A 20,612-nucleotide genomic window follows, 5' to 3' on the forward strand; every position below is an offset into this window, starting at 1 on the left:
TAGAACGTTCTGGATATCTGAAACTTCCACAATTAAATTGTTGATGAGCTAACTTGCATGCCTATGATATTGGGAAAGATGGAATAGAAGAGCATTACAAACCAGGTTTAAGATTTGGTTGACAGAATGGCTGCATACTTATTTCACAAGCCCTTGGACAGTTCTTGCTTTTGTTGGTGCAAGTTTAGCACTTTTCCAGACTGTTATCCAGACTTAATTATAAATTACAGTGCTTTTTTGCTTTAAACATTGATGAAATTGAAAATGCTACCTTATTTTGCTTTAAATATTAATAAAATTCAAAATACCATCATTATTATTATTTTTGTTTTTGCATTAAATATTAATGAAATTGAAAGTACTTCAAGCTTTGGATTGTTCTTGTGATAGGGCCATCAGCTTAATAGAATAAATTGAAGAAATCTTTTTTAAAGTAAAGATTATAAAACATTCCAAAGTTGTAGAGTCATAAGTGAGATGGTACATGATTATCTCTTTATCAGCAATTCCAAGATTGGTAATTGAGCAACCTTGAGTTGTAAGATTGTTCTCCAATTGGAGGATAATGATTTGATTCACCCGGATTGGCTATACAATCCTCATCAAGCAATGATTAAAGACCAAAAAAGTAAAAAAGAAAAAAAATCTAGATTTATCGCAAACAATAATCTTAAATTTTACGATAAACAATAATACTAAATTCATTTACTTGGACATTCTCTCTTGTTCCAAGGGTCGGTTGCCATCGACACTAAATAGTATAATTCCGCATAAAGAGATATAATAGACTCTTTGAAAGAGACAAGACCTCATGTAAAATATTTATTTAAGAGAACTAATATCTCAAAAATCTATTTTTGTTCTAATAGTTTTCCTTTTACATTGATTTTTAGAAATAAGAATGAAACTATTATTTAATTGTAGAGTCTACTTGACAGGAAAAACTATCTTTAATCAAAATTCAATTAAATAATAAATTAAAATTAAAAACATAAATATTTTATTTAAATAAAATTAAGAAGGCAACAATATTGTCCAAGAAAAGTGTTTAAAGTTATGTAACACCTCTCATCAAATCTCAAATTGATAAACACGAAAGAGATATGGGTATCTCACATCACTTGAGATATTAAAACAAATACTATTAAATAATCTATGAATTTATAAATTATTAAAATGTGTTTTAATAATTTTAATATCGGTTTTCTCATCGGTCAGCCAGGGAGCCTAAGGCTGTGGGCATCCATTTCAGGCTTAGCAAGACTAACAAATTCACGGACGTTGATTTTCAGTCAATGTGTTATTTTAGAGGCTATCTGAAACTTCCACAAATATGCATTGATGATTCAACAAAGTCTTTATGGATTTCGGAGTTTCTTCATACATATGCAGCACCAATGGTCTTTTTTGTGGAAGTTTCAGCGAATCCAAAATTCAACAAAGTCTTTACTTTTTTGAATCATCTTGGAATTCGTGGGCTTCTAAACATGGTAGCCCACGAATGCAGCACCAATGGTCCCAACGATTTCGGAGTTTCTTCATACATATGCTTTATGGATTCGCTCGTTGATCATGCTGAAGATGTTATGGAGCTTCGAAAAAAAGGTAAACTTCTGAATTTTCTAGGAAGTGATCGACAGGTTGCTGATCTTTTTAATGAATTATCTGATAATTTGGTGGCACACCCGCATGCCTATGCGGTTGTTAAAGGAAAGATAGAAAAGCATTACAAAAACTTGATAAAGATTTGGTTGGCAGAGTGCCTGCATGAGTATTTCACCTATCCTAGTCGGTTTTTGGGTTTTTTGCTACAATTTTAGAACTTAATCTGAGTTTTATTCAGGCTTATGAATCCGTCAAGTCTAAGTAATTGCTGATACACCACTACATTATTGCCATTTCCTGTTCCTGTTTATGTAAGACTGAATGCATGTGTGTGCTTGTAACAAGTTCAAATAAAATCTGAAACATGTGTGTTGTAACTAGTTCGAATAAAGTCTGAGTTTGTGAGTTATCAATAAAATTACAAGAAAATTATATACACCCAATTTGATTCTTAGCAACAGAGTTTTGTTAGACATTTATACCATGAAATATAAAATTTGTAATATTGAAGATGAAACTTGTGACAGAAGATTATAAGATTATAGTAACGTGTGACGCATTTTCACTTTAGGTATCAATATCTTATGAGGCAGCATCGTTTTAATATTCAAATTCTTCGTTATATTCGAAGAAAAGATTGATTATGTGGCTAAATTTTTTTAAACGGGAATGAAAAATAATTATCTAAATGGGATAATTAGGTGATAAAAAGTAGTTATCTAATTGGGTTTCACTATTCAACCAGATTACCAATCTTGTCTTCAAATCTAATATAGAATTCAATTTGTATGTTAGAAATGGTAGAATAAAGGCCAGTGAAGCGCCTATATGTGGACAGAAACTGTAATTGAGTTTTTTTATGTTTTAGCACTAAGATTTATATTTGCTTTTTATAGATTGTCAAAGGATGTTTTTAAAATTAAATTTTGATATTTTAAAATTTAATTCATAATTGCTAGACGTCTCCATTGAGATATAAATATTTCATTTAGCCTCTATGATTTATGATTTATTTGATTATAAATTATTGAAAAAAACCTTGGACCTAAATATTTTATTTGAAAGTTCTAAATAAAAATTTTATTAAGAATGTTCAGAGTTAGCTCATCTAATGCATTATAAGAGAAGATTGACACGCCTCTTGAAGATGATAGATTTCCTTGTACAAGATTTATATTTGTACCCCACTCTTATTTATTGACATACTAAAAGAATCATTGACTACTTCACTTTATGCCTTGCTTCAGAGTTTGCCATTGCCATTGGAGTGGTCCCATATTCTGCATCCCACATGTTTCATGGCTCAAAAAAGGACACCTAGTTAAGATATGTTGCTCAAGTAAAGTGTCTATAGATCAAGGTAAGGCTAGAATACTTGAAAATGGAGTTCTGTCAGACTAGTCATTTATACTATATATAATTCACTTTAGGCGTCAATATCTTTTAAGGTGGCATCGTTTCTAAATATAAAAATCTTATGTTAGATTTGAAGAAAATATTGATTCTGTTGCTAAATTTGTTTAAACAAGAATGAAAAGTAATTTCAAACTTTTCTTGTTCTTAAAAATGATTAAGTAGTTATGTAATATTTTCTTTCAAACTATAAAGGCATAGCTATAATTATATTGTTAAAGATGCATGAGTCATTACTTTTATTAAGGGCAGTTCTGTCATTTTGCTAGGTTTTCACTCATTTTACCCAAAGTATATAAGTCTTGTGTTGTTGTGAATTGCATATGAGAGGAAATAGAAGGCGTAAGGCTACTGGTTTTTTTTTTTCTTTGGTTTCTTGCATCTCTCAGTGCTGTGAAGGAGTTTTGGCTTCTTGAGTTCGATTAACGATATCTCTCCGGTGGAGTCAGGTCCTTTTTGACTTTGTTTTTATCTTGTATATGGTTTGTTTATTGTTTGGTTGTACAAATGTTGAGATCTGTGTGTTTGTATTCTATAATCGAACTTGATAATAGTAGATTTGACTAGAGAAACATCTCTGCCTTGGATGTAAGATTACTTTTATGAAATCCGAGCCAAGTATATCGTGTTATTATTTTTTTGTTTTTTCGTTGTGATATTGTTTGGATCAGAATATGTTGGGGTTCAAATCTATAAATCTACAACAAGTTACCTAGATGGTTGGGTTGGCTTCAACCATTTCTACTACTTTTTGCTTGAAATGCACTTTGGAAAAGATAGCAACAACAACAATTCTCAGCTTCATAACAAAGAAAGGTTGAGATACTTGCTCCAAATCAGAAGTTGCCCTTTAATTAATTGCATTTGGCTTGTTTCACCAAGTTTATAAGCTCAGGAGTTGCTACATTAATTTGCAGAAACTCATATAAGAAAATCATACTTGCAGAGTTTTAAGCAATGACAGATCAAAAACAAGGAGAAGCTGGTTCTAGTAGCCTGGAGAGGCATTATTATCCATAAAAATGGAGCAACCAGAGGGTTTTGTAAAACCTGGATTTGAAGATATAGTTTGCTTACTAAAAAGGTCATTGTATGCCCTAAAACAGACACCAAGACAATGGTACAAAAGGTTTGATGATTATATGCTCTTCATTGGCTTTTCTAGAAGTAACTTTGATAATTGTGTTTACTTTTGTAAAATTAAAACAGGCAGTTATGTTTACTTGTTGATATATGTAGATGATATGCTTATTGTCTCAAAGAAAATAAGTGATTTGAATAAGTTAAAAAAATTGTTAAAAGATGAATTTGAAATAAAAGATTTAGAACCTGCAAAAAGAATCTTATACATGGATATTAACAGAGATAAAATTAGAGGTATTTTAACTCTGTCTCAATCTGTGTATGTTAAAAAAGTTCTTGAATTGTATGGTATGCATGATGCTAAATCTGTTAATACTTCTATAGGAGCTCATTTCAAATTGATGTTTGTATTACATGATTTGCCTACTGATGAATATGAATATATGAAAAGATTTCTTATGCAAATGTGGTAGGTAGTCTAATGTACGCTATGATAGGATCCAGACCTGATATCACTTATGCAATCAATTTGGTGAGTAGGTTTATGGGAAAACCTTGTAAAACACACTAGAATGTTGTTAAATGAGTGTTGAGATATTTGAAAGGTTTATGTGATTTTTGGTCTTGTATATATTACATCTGATACTAACAATTTACTTGTTAAAGGATACTGTGATTCAGATTATGCTGCAGATTTAGATAAGAGGAGGTCTCTAACTGGATATATTTTCATATATGATGATAATATGATAAGTTGGAAGAGTTGCCTTCAACATATTGTTGTTTTGCTACAATAGAAGCTGAGTATGTTGCATTAACAGAGGCCACTAAAGAAGCTTTTTGGCTGAAAGGTATAATAGAAGAGTTGTGGTTGAGTTGTGGCACTCCTGTGAATATTATGACTCACAAAGTGTAATACATTTGTCTAGAAATAGTGTTTTTCATTAAAAAAACAAAACATATAGATGTTAGGTTGCATTTTATAAGAGAAATTTTGTCTAAAAGTCAGATAATTCTGGAAAAAATTGCTTCAGAGGTCAATTCTGCTGATATTTTGACAAAAGTTGTTCCAATAAACAAGTTTAAGATTGCCTTAGACTTGTTACATATTGGAAGTGTATGAGTATATCTTGTAGAGGTGTTTTACTAGTTGAATTCATAGTTTTTGAGTCTTATAGTTTTTAACAAGGTGGAGTTTGTAATATTTTGTTTCAAACTATAAGGGCATAACTGTAATTGTATTGTTAAAGATGCATGAGTCATTACTTTTATTAAGTAAGGGCAATTCTGTCATTTTGTTGGGCTTTCACTCAATTTTTAAGTCTTGTGTTGTCATGAACTATATATGAGAGGAAATAGAAGGCGAGAGGCTGCTGATTTTTTTTTTCTCTGGTTTCTTGCATCTCTCGGCGTTGTGAAGGAGTTTTGGTTTTTTGAGTTTGATTGATGGCATCTCTCTGGTGGAGTCAGGTTCTCTTTGACTTTGTTTTTATCTTGTATATGGTTTGTATACTGTTTGGTTGTACAAAAGTTAAGATCCGTGTGTTTGTATTCTGTAATCGAACTTGATAATAGTGTATTTGACCAAAGAAATACTTCTACCTTGGATATAAGATTTTTTTTACGAAATCCGAACCAAGTATATCGTGTTATTATTTTTCTATTTTTTTGCTATGATATTGTTTGGATTGAAATATCTTGGGGTTCAAATCTATAAATCTATAACAAGTTACCTAGATGGTTGGGTTGGCTTCAACCATTTCTACTACTTTTTGCTTGAAATGCACTTTGGAAAAGATAGCAACAGCAACAATTCTCAGCTTCATATCAAAGAAAGGTTGAGATACTTGCTCCAAATCAGAAGTTGCCCTTTAATTAATTACATTTGGCTTGTTTCACCAAGTTTATAAGCTCAGGAGTTGCTACATTAATTTGCAGAAACTCACATAAGAAAATCATACTTGCGGAGTTTTAAGTAATGGCAGATCAAAGACAAGGAGAAGCTGGTTCCAGCAGCCTGGAGAGCATTGTAGTCCATAAAAATGGTGCCAATACACCCGCTGCTGTTTCTGATGATGAAAATCAGTGGCTGGGCTTTATCGTGAATGGCCAAAGCTTGAAGAATCAGCAGGAGGTGACCTCGGCGAAGATAGAGAGAGTTCCAGGGATGCTTCGTGATGTTGAAGAAAACAGTGGCTGTTATGATCCTCTAGTGGTTTCGATCGGTCCTTATCACCATGGAGATCCCAGGCTTGAGTTAATGCAGCAGCACAAACTTACAATGGCGCGCCAGTATGTAAATGGGGACTTAAAGTTGCTTAAAGAGTTGTATCAGAAGGTCAGATCCATGGCGAAAGCTGCAAAAGAATGCTACGCTGACCAGAGCTCCGTCGCCAAATTCAGCGACGAGGAGTTTTCTAAAATGATGTTTCTCGATGCCTGCTTCCTCCTCCAGTTCATCTACTGCACTGCACGAGAAGAACGAGACGCCTTGAAGATTAAAAACAACATGATAGCTCTTGTTCAACGCGACTTGATCTTACTGGAGAATCAAATTCCTTTTCAAGTCCTCAATGAATTGAGCTTCAAGTTTGGAAATGAAAACAGAAAGAAGACGATGTTAAATAAGTTTGTTACACAAATTCGCAGTCTTCCTCCTCAAAGCCACAAGACAAACCTAAAAAGTTTTCTAGGTAATGTAGCTTTTGGGAAGAGAAAAGCCGCGCTGGATGTGGAGGGAATTGCTGGAACATTTGAAAGTGAACCAGCTCATCTTCTAGACCTCATTCGCAGCAGTCTCTTTGACAAAGCCGTTTTGACTCGACAGCCTCCTCACGATTGCAGTGACTGGTTTTCATACCGGTCAGCGAAGGAGCTGAAGGAAGTGGGAATCCATTTCAGGCCGAGCAAGACTAACAGATTCACAGACGTTGATTTTAAATCCGGGTATCTTGCAGGAATCCTGAAACTTCCACAAATATACATCGATGATTCATCAAAATCTATGCTTCTAAACTTGGTGGCATACGAGTTCAGCCCCAATGGGCCAGACGATTTCGGAATTTCTTCATACATATGCTTGATGGATTCGCTTATTGACCATGCTGAAGATGTTAAGGAGCTTCGAAAAAAAGGTATACTTCTGAATTTTCTGGGAAGTGATCAACAGGTTGCTGATCTTTTCAATGAGATAGCTGATAATTTGGTGTCACACCCAAATGCCTATGCGGTTGTTAAAGATGGGATAGAAAAGCATTACAAAAGCAGGTTGAAGATTTGGCTGGCAGAGTGGCTGCATGATCATTTCAACAGCCCTTGGACGGTTCTTGCTTTCATTGGTGCAATTTTAGCACTTGTCCTCAGTGTTCTTCAGACTTATGAATCCTGGGGACCTAGTAATTGCTAATACACTGCCACGTAAGTACATTTTTTACAATTTCTTGTGTCTTTGTTTATGTGAGGCGATTGCATGTGTGTGTTTAACTAGTTCCAATAAAATCTAAGCTGTGAGTCATTGGACTGCAAGTTTTATTTTATTAAAGTAAACTGTTCCAAGTTCCAACTTTACAGGGCTCAGATTTCTCGGTTCAGGAATCTTTCACTTCTAACTGGGAAACATTCTAAGATTTATGATGCTTGCAACCATTACCAAAGAAGATGCTAATAAGGATACGCATATTATATGCTTCCAGTTGGTTTCTTCTATTCAATTTTCTATTCACTTATTTTATTAAGAAAATGGAAGGATTTATTTAATAAAGAAAATCAAATAAAAGAGGAACTTGGAAAATTTAATATTTGATAGATAAAGTGTAATAAAGAAAAAATGATGGGATTGTAAATTGCCTTCTGAATCGGGTCTGACTTGATCAAGTTTGGACTCATAAAAACATTTTAGGTTTGAGCTTTGGGTTTGCCCATTTGTATCTCAAATTTTATATTAAGACTTTGTTTATTAAATTTTTTCGAGCTTCAAGTCTATTTTGGATAAATTCTGTAATTTTAAAAACCCAGAAAAAAACTGCACAATCCCTTGTATGTTTAAAAAGTGAGAACCTAACAAATATACACCTTCCCATAAAAGATTTTCGAGTTTGATAATTGAATGGGCAATATTTTTGTTCAAACCCGTTTGAGACCCGAATTCTGTTTGGCCCGGAACAAAATTTTTTAGACCAAAAAATGGGACCTTGGACTTGGCAGGCCTATTGGAGAACATCAACTATGGGCTGAAGCCCACTTCTTCAAATTTCTCGTTTGGGTCCATATTGCATCTGGTTTCATCGTTATAGAAAGGACGTCGGCCCACCAGGCACACGGTTTTGAATGGAAATCTCAACACGCTAAGAAGAAAGCTTTAAAATCACCCGAGGTGCACGTACCAACCAAACTCTCCAACTCATAAAATTGTTTACACGTAGAACCGACTTGATGTTTCCAGGTGACTCTACCAAAGCTCACTCCCTATAAATGCTCCGCGTCAACGCTTCTCCCTTCAAATCATCTTTTATTCTTTTGATCATCTTCTTTTGAACATTACGCAGATTCGGGTATTTCCTTTTCTTTACTTTGTCTGAAATTTGTGTGTTCTTCATGTTGTATTGTTTCTTTTCATAGTTAATTGTGTGATTTTGAGATGTTCGTGGACTGATCTTGCTTTGATTGTGTCATGTTAAAAGGTTTGATCCAGTAATAGTTGCTTGTTTCTGTTAAGATTGAATCTGTATTTGTGAATTTTGATGTTGCAGAAATTAATTCTCAGTAGATGGGATGGAAGTAGAATTAGAGTTTGTGATATATGATGCCTTTAACCATCTAGAGTTTTAGTTATTTAGGAAAATGTAACACTCCTAGATAATTCACATATCGAATTGTTTAGAAATGATAAGATAAGGATTGGTTAAATAATCTGCAAGCTTCTAATATGTCAAGATACCTTTTGGGTTGCAAAGCCATTGATGGACTGTGTGTCTAGAGAGGATAATAAGGCAGGATATTGGATTATTGTTACAGAAAATATGTTATCTTGACGGATTTTTTTGCTTACTTTATCTCTGCTAAGAGAAGCTAGGGATTCAAAGACAAAGGAGGATCATTGACATTTGATTGTTTTTTTATTAGATTCTCTTGATGTTCTTGCATTTTTTTTTTTTCACGAAGATAAAAGTCTGAAGAAATTTGGAACCTTGCATGTCTCTGATATTTTTTTGGTAAATTTTTTAACTACTGTTGTTATACATGATTGGACTTATTTTCTGGAAGTGACACGGGATTTGATTATAGGGTTATGAAAACTCTGACAGACTAGTTATCTACACAAATTATTTTCTACTTATTTTGGCTGACTTTGATCAGTTTATTTGTTAGGTAAATGCTGGATAAAAATTAAAGATCTTGCATTCTAGATGTGGAAAGAATAATGTGTTTAGAATAGAAAGTAGCATCTGTATTGGTATTTTTCCTGTTCTGCTTATTTTATACAAGCAGAAACGTGCTATTTTTCCTTTTTTTTTTTTTAAGTAGAACATCAGTTTAGTCTTATAATACTGAAAATGGGGTTAAATGGTTTGAAAGCTATTTTATTGATTGTCTTGAAAACGTCATGTAATATTTCTACTGTGTTCCTCTTTTTTGCTTTACACTGACTTCTGATTTCGCTTAATTGAAATGTTGTTACAATTTCTGGCTCATTTTAGTTTTTTTTCATGCTTAATCCCAATGTTTGGTAGATGAAATTGTTCAGATGCAGTGAAAAACTTTCTAGCAAGAGCTCATTGTAGTCAACCCTGGATACAGAATGTGGTTTATGTATTCATTTGAAACTCTACCTTTTGTTGTTTATCTTAAATGGTTTTTGCTCCCCAGCCTACACAATTTTTTCAGGTTACCTGACTTAATCAATAAGTGCTTATCTTGTACATTTTGAATTTTGTGAAGGTTCAAGGATGGAAGACAAATCTGAATCCATTGTAAGAGGAGAAGATAGTGTCAAGAAGGAAGAACTGCATATCAAAGTCAAGACCAAAGAAATAGAACCAAAAGTTGAGAAGGAACCAAAGACTGAAGTGGAAATCGAATTGAAGAGCAAATCAGCGGAGAAGGAAAAAAAAAAACACAAGGGCGAGGAACATAAACATGAAGAAAAGGATGACAAGAAATCAAAGAAAAAGGATGAAGAGTCAAAGTCAAGGGTAAAGGAGAAAGAGACGAAGGATGAAGATAAACAGCAGAAAAAGAAAGACAAAGGAAAAGAAGAGAAGAAAAAGGATAAAAAAGAGAAGGATTTAAAGGGGGAACACTCAAAGGAAAACGAAGAGAAAAAGAAGAAGAAAGATGGAGAGTCAGAGGAAAAGATAGAGGAAGAATTTGGGGTAAAAACTAAAACAGAGGATGAGAGAAATAAAGGTGAAGGTAAGGAGAAAGAAGAGAAGAAAAAGGAGAAGAAGCACAACAATGAAGTTGAGGAAGAAGAGAAGAAGAAGGAGAAGAAGAAGGAGAAAAAGCACAAGGATGAAGATGAGGAAGAAGAGATGAAGAAGAAGAAGAAGAAGCACAAGGATGAAGATGAGGAGGAAGAGAAGAAGGAGAAGAAGAAAGAGGGTGAGGGTGAGGAGAAAGAAGATGAGAAGAAAAAGCAAGGTAAGGAGAAAAAAGATAAAAAGCAAAAAGATGAAGTGGTTGAAGTAACCAAAGATGTAGATGGAGATGAATATAAGGAAAAGAACAAAGAGAAGAAGAAAAAGGATGAAAGTGAGGAGAAAGAAGAGAAGAAGATGAAGAAAAAGAAAGATAAGGAGAAGATAAAAGAGCGCAAGGCTTGCAAGCATGAGGGGAAAGATGACAAAGATGAAGAGAAAGAAGGAAAAAAGAAAGAGAAAGAGGAGAAAGAGAAGAAGAAAGAAAAGGATGGGGTAAAGGGTGAGGTTGAAGTGGCCTCCAGGGAGATTCAAATAGAAGAAAGTGAGAAAGAATTAGATCGTGAAGGAGAGGAGAAGCAGAAAGGAAAAGAAAAGACAAAGTCAGAGAAAAAAAGAAAACTTGATGGGAAGGCCAAGAGCAAGAATATTGATAAGCTAAAACAGAAGGTGGAGAAGATTAATGTCAAAATAGACGCTCTCGTGGAGAAAAAGGCTGACATTCTGAGGCAGATTAAAGAAATTGAGCATGAGTGTGGTGATATGACTCAGAAGGAAACAGATAAAACTGGGACTGTGGCTGAATAGCATCACACTATGATACATGATTATACATATCCTTTCTTTGATGTAGTGTGAACGTTTTTGTAGGCGTATATGTTTCTCTTTGTGAATAAAACACCCCTCTACTACTTGTGAAGAATAAATCAACATCTTGCTTCATCTTGTACTGAGCGAAGATCTCGTGATTGACCTTTTATTTACTCCACTGCTTGTGTTCTGCCCTCACTTGCCACTCCTAGATGAATCACAACGGTATTATTTCCTTCTAGGTTATCAAAACAGCATTCACTGCTTAATGCTAGGGTGAAACGGTGCCAACTGCATAGTCTCTATGGATGTCAAGTTTTTTTGGGAGAACCTTACATCGTGGTGTATGAAACTATCAATGTTTAATAGTGTGAAATTCGTATTTCTTGCTTGGATACAAAATCTAGGAAGATGTTTAAGTGGGTCTGGTTAAAAGTCAGCAAATTTTGATTTTAGTTCCTTGATGAGAAATGGTTGTTGGAAATAAAACATTGCAGAAGTTGTTGTAACAACATTATGACGTTTAACTTACCAAAAAAAACATTATGACGTTTATTTTATTCTAATGATTTGTAGTTAAAATGCACAAAGACTTGTTCCATAATAACTAGGTTTCTTAAAAATATGAAAATTGTAAAAACTGGCTCTAAACTAGATAATTCTCAATCGGTAAATAGTCTAGCTAGCCATGGTAGGTTCTGTAGTGAGGCCAAATCCAAATGGGAAGAGGGGGTCATAGTGTTCATCACCAACATTCATAGGCAGCTGATCAACAGTCTTGAACCATGTTCGGGGAAGTTTGCCGGTGAAACCATAGTCACCAAATAGAACATCAGTAACCCCGAGACCCTCTGATCCTGGCAGCCAGGCCGCAACAAGAGCATCCATTGACGAAACATATGGTTCCAACACAACCGGACGGCCAGAGATTACAACAACAACACATTTTACAGCTCCACAAACATTTGTGATGGTGCTCAGACCAGGATCAGGGATTGTCAAGTTCTGGTTGTCACCCTTCATCTCTGCATACGGATATTCACCAACTACAACAATGGCGTAAGAGAAATTGTTGGACTTCACAAAGTTGGCTTTTGGATTCTCCTCAAAGACGACTTCCGTTTGTCGATCAACTGTATTCTCTATGGCTGTGAGGATAGTAGTTCCTGCTCGTTATATAGGTCATGTTAGTACCATATAGTTGGAGATGCCCATGGTCTTACATAGTCTGGTATCTCAATCAATCTTTGCTTTTACTGATCAGAAAGAATTTCTTACCACTTGTGATGCTGTTGCCACTAAGCCCTTGCCATTCAATAGTCCATCCACCACATTGATAGCCAAGATTGTCAGCGTGGGTGCCAGCAACTAGTATTTTTGATGCCTTCTTAGGGAGAGGTAGCAATGGCTGATCAGCAGATGCACCATTCTTTAGCAGCACAAGTGATTTCCGTACAGCTTCCCGAGCTAATTCTCTGTGCTCCTGTATATGTAGCAGGACCAAATTAAGAATTTTTCAATGCTAGTTCTTGTAACATTAGAATTAAATCTTACCCAACTATTGACAAACCTGACTTCCTAGCTGATCAAGCAGACTGTAATCAGTGAGTGGATTCTCAAACAGACCCATCACAAACTTGACTCTAAGAATTCTCTTCACTGCATCGTCAATGCGGCTCATGAGGATGACATTTTTCTTTACCAGAGAGGTTAGACCATCAATGAATTCTGTATATTTATCTGTGGCCATGACCTGCAACACATACAATTTAAGTATTAGAAGATAAAACTTTGCTCCAATTTGATAAAAATCTGATAAAGCCCATAAACTCATATACCAATAACTCACCATATCAATGCCAGCATTGATTGCCATTTCAATGGAGTATGTGTAGTTAACATGCGGAGGACTAGTGATCCTGTCAATACCCTCCCAATCGGAGATGACAAAACCCTAAAAAAATTCACAAGATTCACTCTCAGTTAACATAGATGTCAAAACCTCAATTATATAACAAATAATCAATTATACCCTGAAGCAAAGAGTATTCTTCAAATATCCAGTGATAAGATCACGGTTAGCATGCATCTTAACTCCATTCCAGCTAGAGTATGAGACCATGACAGTAGACACACCCTTGGCAATGGAGTCAGAGAATGCTGGCATGTGTATGCTGAACAAACCATGTCTATCTATCACAGTGTTGTTCTCATCTATGCCATTGATTGTCCCACCATCACCCACAAAATGCTTAGCACAAGCTGCAACCTTTGTTCTGCACAATAAAATCAAAACTTCCTTATTATTTTGAAAACCAGAATGCCATTAGTTTTGAATGTCCTATTCCAATCTTGTTTTACTGGACAATTCATTATTAGAATGAAGATTTGAGACTGTAAATTTAATCTTGTAATTTTCAGTTCTTATAACTAGCAGACACAGTGGTCCACAGCACATTGTCCTCAGACAAGTCTAAACAAAATTTGTGCTGAAATATCTTTCATCTTCTAGGTAAGAAAGAGAATTAGATAGTTGTACATCCAAAGCGAACAATATTTTGACGATGGGTTGGGCTCTTGAACCAAGGGCGTTACAATTTGACTCCTTTCAGAAGTAGCAAAAATTGACCTTTACAGCTACTAATAACCTTAATGGGATAGAAACTTGAAGGAATAAGTGCAGAATGCATTTGTTGAATGTACCTGAATGTACCTAATAAATGCATGCAGCTCTGCATGCATGGTCGATTACCCTTGTAATGGGAAAACATAGCTGTAAATTTAATCATAGAAATATACAGAAAATTTTCATTATGCTAATAGTCTTCTACTGAGATAATTTATTGTATGTGTTGCTAATTATAATGTCAGGTATCAGCCAGAATGCAAAAAGATAAATAAGCAAAATATTTGCAGCATTCATCTGTAACTTGAAGAGATTGTATTCGTATATAGCACAGATCTCTTACTTTCCAGCAACAAATGGGAAACCCCTTCGAGGACCGACAGGAACATCTCCTTGTAGTCCCAGTATAATCTCAGTCATTGCACGAACAATATTAGGATCTTCACTGTAACTTTCATAGCAGCGACCCCACCTCGGATCCCTGCAAACCTGTGTAGGTCAAAGATTTATGAGGAGTCTTTTATTAAGTAAAGAATCTATCCTGATGTCAATTAGTTGTTGAATTTGATAATGTACCGCAATACAAGGTGCAAAAGCATATTGAATTCCTGTAGCTCTAACTTCTAATGCAGTCGCAACTCCAATCCTTGTCACAAGTTCAGGGTCCCTGATTAACAAGAAAGAAATTCTCATCATCAATGCTAAATATTTTAGCATCATGTTAAATTTTAGGATTCTTTAAATTTACTTGCCTTGTAGCTCCAAGGCCAATATTGTGAGGAAAGATTGTTGCTTTGTAAACATTGTTGTGGCCATGAACAGCATCAATGCCATAAATCATTGGAATCCCCAGTCTAGTAGATAAAGCAGCCTTTTGAAAACCATTCACCATCTTAACCCAAGCCTTTGCTGAAGCTTTTGGAGCTGGAACACTTCCTCCTCCACTCAGCAGGCTCCCTGTGAAAAAGTTATATATATTTAGCTTAACTGGAAGAACTCCCTTCTTTCTGGACAAAACACAAAACTAAGGATTGATTTTACCTATAAAGTATTTCTTCATCACTTCAGCCGATGAAACATTACGTTCAATCTGTGTCATTTGGCCTATTTTTTCTTCCATAGTCATTCTTTTCATTAAGTCCTTGATTCGAACACCTATGAGTTGCGTGGGGTCTTTATATTTCATATATTCTGCTTCTGCTGAGCAACACAGAAGCAGAAGCCCCATCAAGAAGATACATTTTCTACCCATTTTTATTAATACCTGAATTTGCAAGAAACAACAAAACACTATCAATTAAAATGCCATTTGAATAACTGTAAAGTTCTTCCTGAACATTGAATGATCAGCACATATAAAGCAACAATTTTGGATCAGGGAAAAAAGAAAAAAAAGCCAATAGTTTGAAATCAAATTCAAGAAAATCATCAAGAAAGACTTGTATACAACAAATTCTCAAGTAAAGCTCCCATATTGAATAACCAAAGAAACAGTAAAAAGCTAGAAGAAAGAAAATTGCAGGCAGAAAATTGTCAAAGACTTGGATTCCCGGAAATGTGAGGAAAGAAAGTTGTTAACTCGTTATGCATGAATGTCATCATTATGGCTGTAATGTTGTCCTTCCCTTTTCCAACATTTTTTCAGGACACAAACAGAAAATGGATGAAAGTTGGAGTGCATGCATACAACAAAGACAGAGAAATAAAAAAAGAGAGAGAGCTAAGAACTTACAGTAAGAACTGAGAAAGAGAAAGACACAGAAACAGAGGTGGTATTTATTCAGGTGGTATTTATACAAATTTCTTTTTAATTTATGGAATATTTGTTTGTGCAAAATTTATCTATAAACTCAGTCATAAATTTCATTCAAGGCAGTTGCACTGGGTAATAAAAGATTATTACGATAAAATAATTTAATTACTATTTTTATATTAAACATTAAAATATTATAAAATTAATGTTGATTTTGTTATTCTAAAAAATAATTTAAAATAATTATGTCTAAAAATAAAATATTTTTTATCATTACGCAATAATTTAAATCTTAATTTAAAATCATTATTATTAATAACCAAATTGATATTTATTATAATTATATATAATATTATAAGTAAACTTGAATTAAATTCATCTTTATTTGCATTGTCACAATAATAAAAATGTTAAAGATAATCCTTATAACAGCGGTATAATATTTCTTTTATTCTATTAAATTATAGGTTAAACTTACAATTTCTATAAAAATGGTTTGAAAATAGGTAAACAGCCTAGCTAGCCGTGGCAGGTTTTGTAGTGAGGCCAAATCCAAATGGGAAGAGGGGGTCATAATGTGCATCACCAACATTCATAGGCAGCTGATCAACAGTCTTGAACCATGTCCGGGGAAGCTTCCCAGTGAAACCATAGTCACCAAATAGAACATCTGAAACTCCTTGACCCTCGGATCCTGGCAGCCATGCAGCAACAAGAGCATCCATAGAAGAAACATATGGTTCAAGCACGACTGGTCGGCCGGAGATTACAACGACAACACATTTTACAGCTCCACAAACATTTGTGATGGTGCTTGGACCAGGGTCAGGGATTGTCAAATTCAAGCTATCACCAAATGTCTCTGCATACGGATGTTCGCCAACTACCACAATGGCATAAGAGAAATTGTTGGACTTCACAAACTTGGCATCCGGATTCTCCTCAAAGACAACTTCAGTTTGTTGGTCAACTGTATTTTTAATGGCTGTGAGGATAGTAGTGCCTGCACATTATGTAGGCCATGTTAGTTGGTATCTGCATAACACCAACTAAATATAGTTGAATAAGAATATTGCAGTCTATTTACCCCTTGTGAGGTTGTTGCCACTAAGTCCTTGCCACTCAATTGTCCACCCACCACATTGATAGCCAAGATTGTCAGCGTGGGTGCCAGCAACTAGTATTTTTGATGCCTTTTTAGGAAGAGGTAGCAATGGATGATCAGCTGATTCCCCATTCTTTAGCAGCACAAGTGATTTCCTTACAGCTTCCCGAGCCAATTCTCTGTGCTCCTGTATATGCAACAGGATCAAATTAAGAAATTTTCAATGCTAGTTCTTGTAACATCAGAATTAAATGTTACCTAACTATTGACAAACCTGACTTCCTAGCTGATCAACCAGACTGTAATCAGCGAGTGGATTCTCAAACAGACCCATCACAAACTTTACTCTCAAAATTCTCTCCACTGCATCATCAATGCGGCTCATGGGGATGAAATTTTTCTTTACCAGGGAGGTTAGACCATTAATGAATTCTGTATAGTTATTTGGAACCATGACCTGCCACACATAAAGTTTCAATATTAGAAGATGAAAACTTTTCCAATATTAGATAGGAATATAATAAAGTACATTTACTCATGAGACTAACAACTCACCATATCAATGCCAGCATTAATGGCCATTTCAATGGAGTATGTGTAGTTAGCATGTGGAGGACTAGTTATCCTGTCAAGACCCTCCCAATCTGAGATTACAAAACCCTAGACCAAATCACAAGATTCATACACAGTCAATAACTTCACATATATTTTTTTTTTTTAAAAAAAACCTCAATTACGCATCAAAAGAATTGATTTTACTCTGAATTGAAGAGTATTCTTCAAGAATCCGGTGATAAGATCGCGGTTAGTATGCATCTTAACTCCATTCCAGCTAGAGTATGAGATCATGACAGTTGACACACCTTTGATGATGGAGTCATAGTAGCCTGGCATGTGTATGCTAAGCAAACCATGTCTATCTATCACAGTATTGTTCTCATTTATGCCATTGGTTGTCCCACCATCACCCACAAAATGCTTAGCACAAGCTGCCACCTTTTTTCTGCACAAAAAGAATCAAATATTTGTATCAAATTAAAATTCAAATTAGAGACAATTTATCTTGTTTTTATCAGTTTACAAAGCTGGGGGAACAGTGGTCCAAAGAACAAATTCCTTACACAAGTCTAAACAAACAATAGTCCAATACCATCACTTTCTTTAACCATGACAGCAAACAAGTCTAAACAAACTTTTGCTGAAATATCTATCCTCTTCTGGATAAAACAGAGAATTAAATTGCCAGAACTTGTCTCCAGTCAGAGGTTGCAAATTTTGACTTTTACAGCTATTGATAACATGAAATGAGCAGGCACTTGAAGGAATAAAGGCAGATGCATTTGACTAACAATTAAAGACAAATTTACAGTTTTATAACTAAGCAAATCTATAACTATGAGTGACTTTGAGCGCTTAAAATATTTCCTTAAAACTGCCCGCATTTTCACAAAGTGTAGATGAACGGCTTTCCTTGTAGAGGAAATATACAAGTGTAAATTTAATCTTAGAATCATACAGCAAAAGGTTTCCATATGTTAACAATCTTCTAAGAAAGCGGGAAAATAATAAAGGTTCTGCAATATACATCTTTAACTTACAGAACGCAATACTAAATAGCCAAAAATTTACTTACTTTCCCGAGACATACGGGACACCCTTTCTTGAGCCAGTAGGAATATCTCCTTGTAGTCCTGGTATAATCTCAGTCATTGCTTGAACAATCTTAGGATCTTCGCTGTAGCTTTCATAGCATCGACCCCATCTCGGATCCCTGCATACCTGCAAAAACATAAGATATCTCAGGAGTCTAAAATTAATCTGAAGAATCCGACCCTGAAATCCATTAGTTGTTGAATTCGACAATGTACGGCAATGCAAGGGGCAAAAACATATGGAAGTCCTGTAGCTCTAACTTCAAGTGCAGTTGCAGCTCCTATCTTCTTCACAAGTTCAGGGTCCCTGATGATAAGAAAGAAAAATCTCATTACCAATGCTAGATCTTTTAGCATAATGTTATTTGTTAAGATTCTTTAATTTTACTTGCCTTGTAGCTCCAAGGCCAATATTGTGAGGAAAGATTGTTGCATTGTAAACATTGTTGTGGCCATGAACAGCATCAATACCATAAATAATGGGAATTCCAAGTCGGGTAGACAAAGCACCCTTTTGAAAGCCATTCACCATTTCAATCCAATCCTGTGCTGAAGCCTTTTTAGCTGGAACACTCCCTCCTCCGCTCAGCAAGCTCCCTGCCAAAAATTAACTTTAGCTCAACCAGATGCCTCAATCTTTTCTCCAATTATCTCTAAACCGGGAAAACTCCATTTAAAGGACAAAAGCGAGGGGAGAAAAGAATTTACCTATGAAGTAATTCTTGATCACATCAGCTGATGAAACATTGCGCTCAATCTGTGTCATTTGGCCTATTTTTTCCTCCAAAGTCATCCTTTTCATTAAGTCGTTAATTCGAACATTTATCGGTTGTTTGGGGTCTTTATATTTCATATATTCTGCTTCTGCTAAGCAACACAGAAGTAGAAGCCCCATCAAGAAGACACAATTTCTACCCATTTTTTTCTAAACACCTGAATATCAAAAAACAAAAAAAAGGAAGGTCATTAAAACACCATTAAAATAATTGTAGAGTTCTTGGTGAACATTGAATGCTAACATATATAAAGTAACAAATACATGTAAAGGAATTATTTTGGAATAAAATCAATTGATTGAAATCAAATTTAAGAACTGAATATGGTATTTCCTCAAGTAAAGCTACCATAAAATTCTCAAGTAACCAATGAAACAGCCACAACTTGGAACAAGAGTGTCGCAGAGAAGCAAACCTTTGAAGATTAGTATCCATACACCCACATAACAGTGTAGATTTGCATTACAGGAAAAACCAACATAACAACATGAAAAACTTCTCCAGACTTTCATCAAAGAATAAAATTAAACTTCCCATTTAATGAAAAAGCGAATTTCAGAGCAAACAATTATCAAGGTAAAACAAAAACTGATAAAGCATGAAAAATAGTTGATACGTTGTTATTCATGCACGTGGATGTAATGTTATTCTTCCCTTTTCCTACACTTTCTCATGAAACAAACAGAATTTCAAATGAAAGTAGCAATGCATGGATACGACAAAAACATACAAGAAACTAGAGAGAGCTTAGAGCTTACAGTAAAAACTCTAGAAGGAGAAAAACAGAGAAACAGAGTTCTCCTTTTGAAGATAATGGAGGACCGAGGTGATATTTATAGAAAGTTTTGTCATTTCATTTTTTAAAAGGTACAGCTCACCTGAATAAAAAATTAGTTCAAACTTATGGATTTGGCTTAAAATATAATTTGAACTTGATTAGTCCATTTTTAATTTATTGCTTACCAAATAATTTGACTTAGAAATTAAAAAAAAAAGTCTAGATATAATTTATGATATGCCAATGTCACTTAAAATGACACATCAACAACACATGATTTTCATTTGTGTAGATTATATATGATTTATATTAAGATAAGATTAAATTCTATTTGAATTTAAGTTAATCCTTACTTTAAATTTGATTTATTTAATTCAAATTAAATCTAATTTTAAATTAAACAATACTTAATTAAGATTGATATAGTTGAATTTCTAATATAATAAACACTTAATATATATTTTAATAAAAATTAAAACTTATGGCTTTGAAGGCAGACATGGCCATTGCCATTGCCATCTTCTCTATAGACTCATCCTAAGACGGCCCATTGATTTGCGTTTCCTCCCGCACAAGACAGAATAAGGTTCATATT

General features: G+C 34.6%; 4 protein-coding genes across 7 annotated transcripts; 2 read left to right on the forward strand and 2 right to left on the reverse strand.

The window, feature by feature from the left end:
* Nucleotides 1–6,044: 6,044 nt before the first annotated feature.
* On the forward strand, nt 6,045–7,615 carry LOC123208307 (UPF0481 protein At3g47200-like). The gene has a single exon (XM_044625724.1). It carries the CDS (start codon nt 6,080–6,082, stop codon nt 7,505–7,507), a length of 1,428 nt encoding a protein of 475 aa, XP_044481659.1. The 5' UTR covers nt 6,045–6,079; the 3' UTR covers nt 7,508–7,615.
* An 878-nt stretch (nt 7,616–8,493) lies between these two features.
* Nucleotides 8,494–11,459, forward strand: LOC123208308 (cilia- and flagella-associated protein 251-like). 3 transcript variants are annotated; one of them, XM_044625726.1, is made up of 2 exons: nt 8,494–8,651; nt 10,039–11,459. In XM_044625726.1, the coding sequence occupies exon 2, from the start codon at nt 10,047–10,049 to the stop codon at nt 11,322–11,324; it is 1,278 nt and encodes a 425-aa protein (XP_044481661.1). In that variant the 5' UTR covers nt 8,494–8,651; nt 10,039–10,046; the 3' UTR covers nt 11,325–11,459. The 3 variants fall into 3 exon arrangements, with proteins under 3 accessions (XP_044481661.1, XP_044481660.1, XP_044481662.1); XM_044625725.1 differs by lacking the exon at nt 8,494–8,651 and adding an exon at nt 8,756–8,780; XM_044625727.1 differs by lacking the exon at nt 8,494–8,651 and adding an exon at nt 8,827–9,909.
* A 396-nt stretch (nt 11,460–11,855) lies between these two features.
* On the reverse strand, nt 11,856–15,575 carry LOC123208306 (beta-glucosidase BoGH3B-like). Its single transcript, XM_044625722.1, has 9 exons — nt 14,995–15,575; nt 14,706–14,910; nt 14,530–14,620; nt 14,297–14,442; nt 13,360–13,603; nt 13,177–13,281; nt 12,898–13,080; nt 12,606–12,810; nt 11,856–12,493 (listed from the first exon to the last, which is right to left on the reverse strand). The coding sequence occupies exons 1-9, from the start codon at nt 15,203–15,205 to the stop codon at nt 12,006–12,008; spliced, it is 1,878 nt and encodes a 625-aa protein (XP_044481657.1). The 5' UTR covers nt 15,206–15,575; the 3' UTR covers nt 11,856–12,005.
* Nucleotides 15,576–16,129: 554 nt separating this feature from the next.
* LOC123199555 (beta-glucosidase BoGH3B-like) lies at nt 16,130–20,121 on the reverse strand. 2 transcript variants are annotated; one of them, XM_044614590.1, is made up of 10 exons: nt 19,998–20,121; nt 19,172–19,396; nt 18,856–19,060; nt 18,680–18,770; nt 18,445–18,590; nt 17,571–17,814; nt 17,367–17,471; nt 17,086–17,268; nt 16,794–16,998; nt 16,130–16,709 (listed from the first exon to the last, which is right to left on the reverse strand). In XM_044614590.1, exons 2-10 carry the CDS (start codon nt 19,380–19,382, stop codon nt 16,222–16,224), a joined length of 1,878 nt encoding a protein of 625 aa, XP_044470525.1. In that variant the 5' UTR covers nt 19,383–19,396; nt 19,998–20,121; the 3' UTR covers nt 16,130–16,221. The 2 variants fall into 2 exon arrangements, with proteins under 2 accessions (XP_044470525.1, XP_044470532.1); XM_044614597.1 differs by lacking the exons at nt 19,172–19,396; nt 19,998–20,121 and having other exon boundaries at nt 18,441–18,590; nt 18,856–19,033.
* Nucleotides 20,122–20,612: the final 491 nt, after the last annotated feature.

Source organism: Mangifera indica, chromosome 2 (genome assembly GCF_011075055.1).
Source record: "Mangifera indica cultivar Alphonso chromosome 2, CATAS_Mindica_2.1, whole genome shotgun sequence".
Lineage (NCBI taxonomy): Eukaryota > Viridiplantae > Streptophyta > Magnoliopsida > Sapindales > Anacardiaceae > Mangifera > Mangifera indica.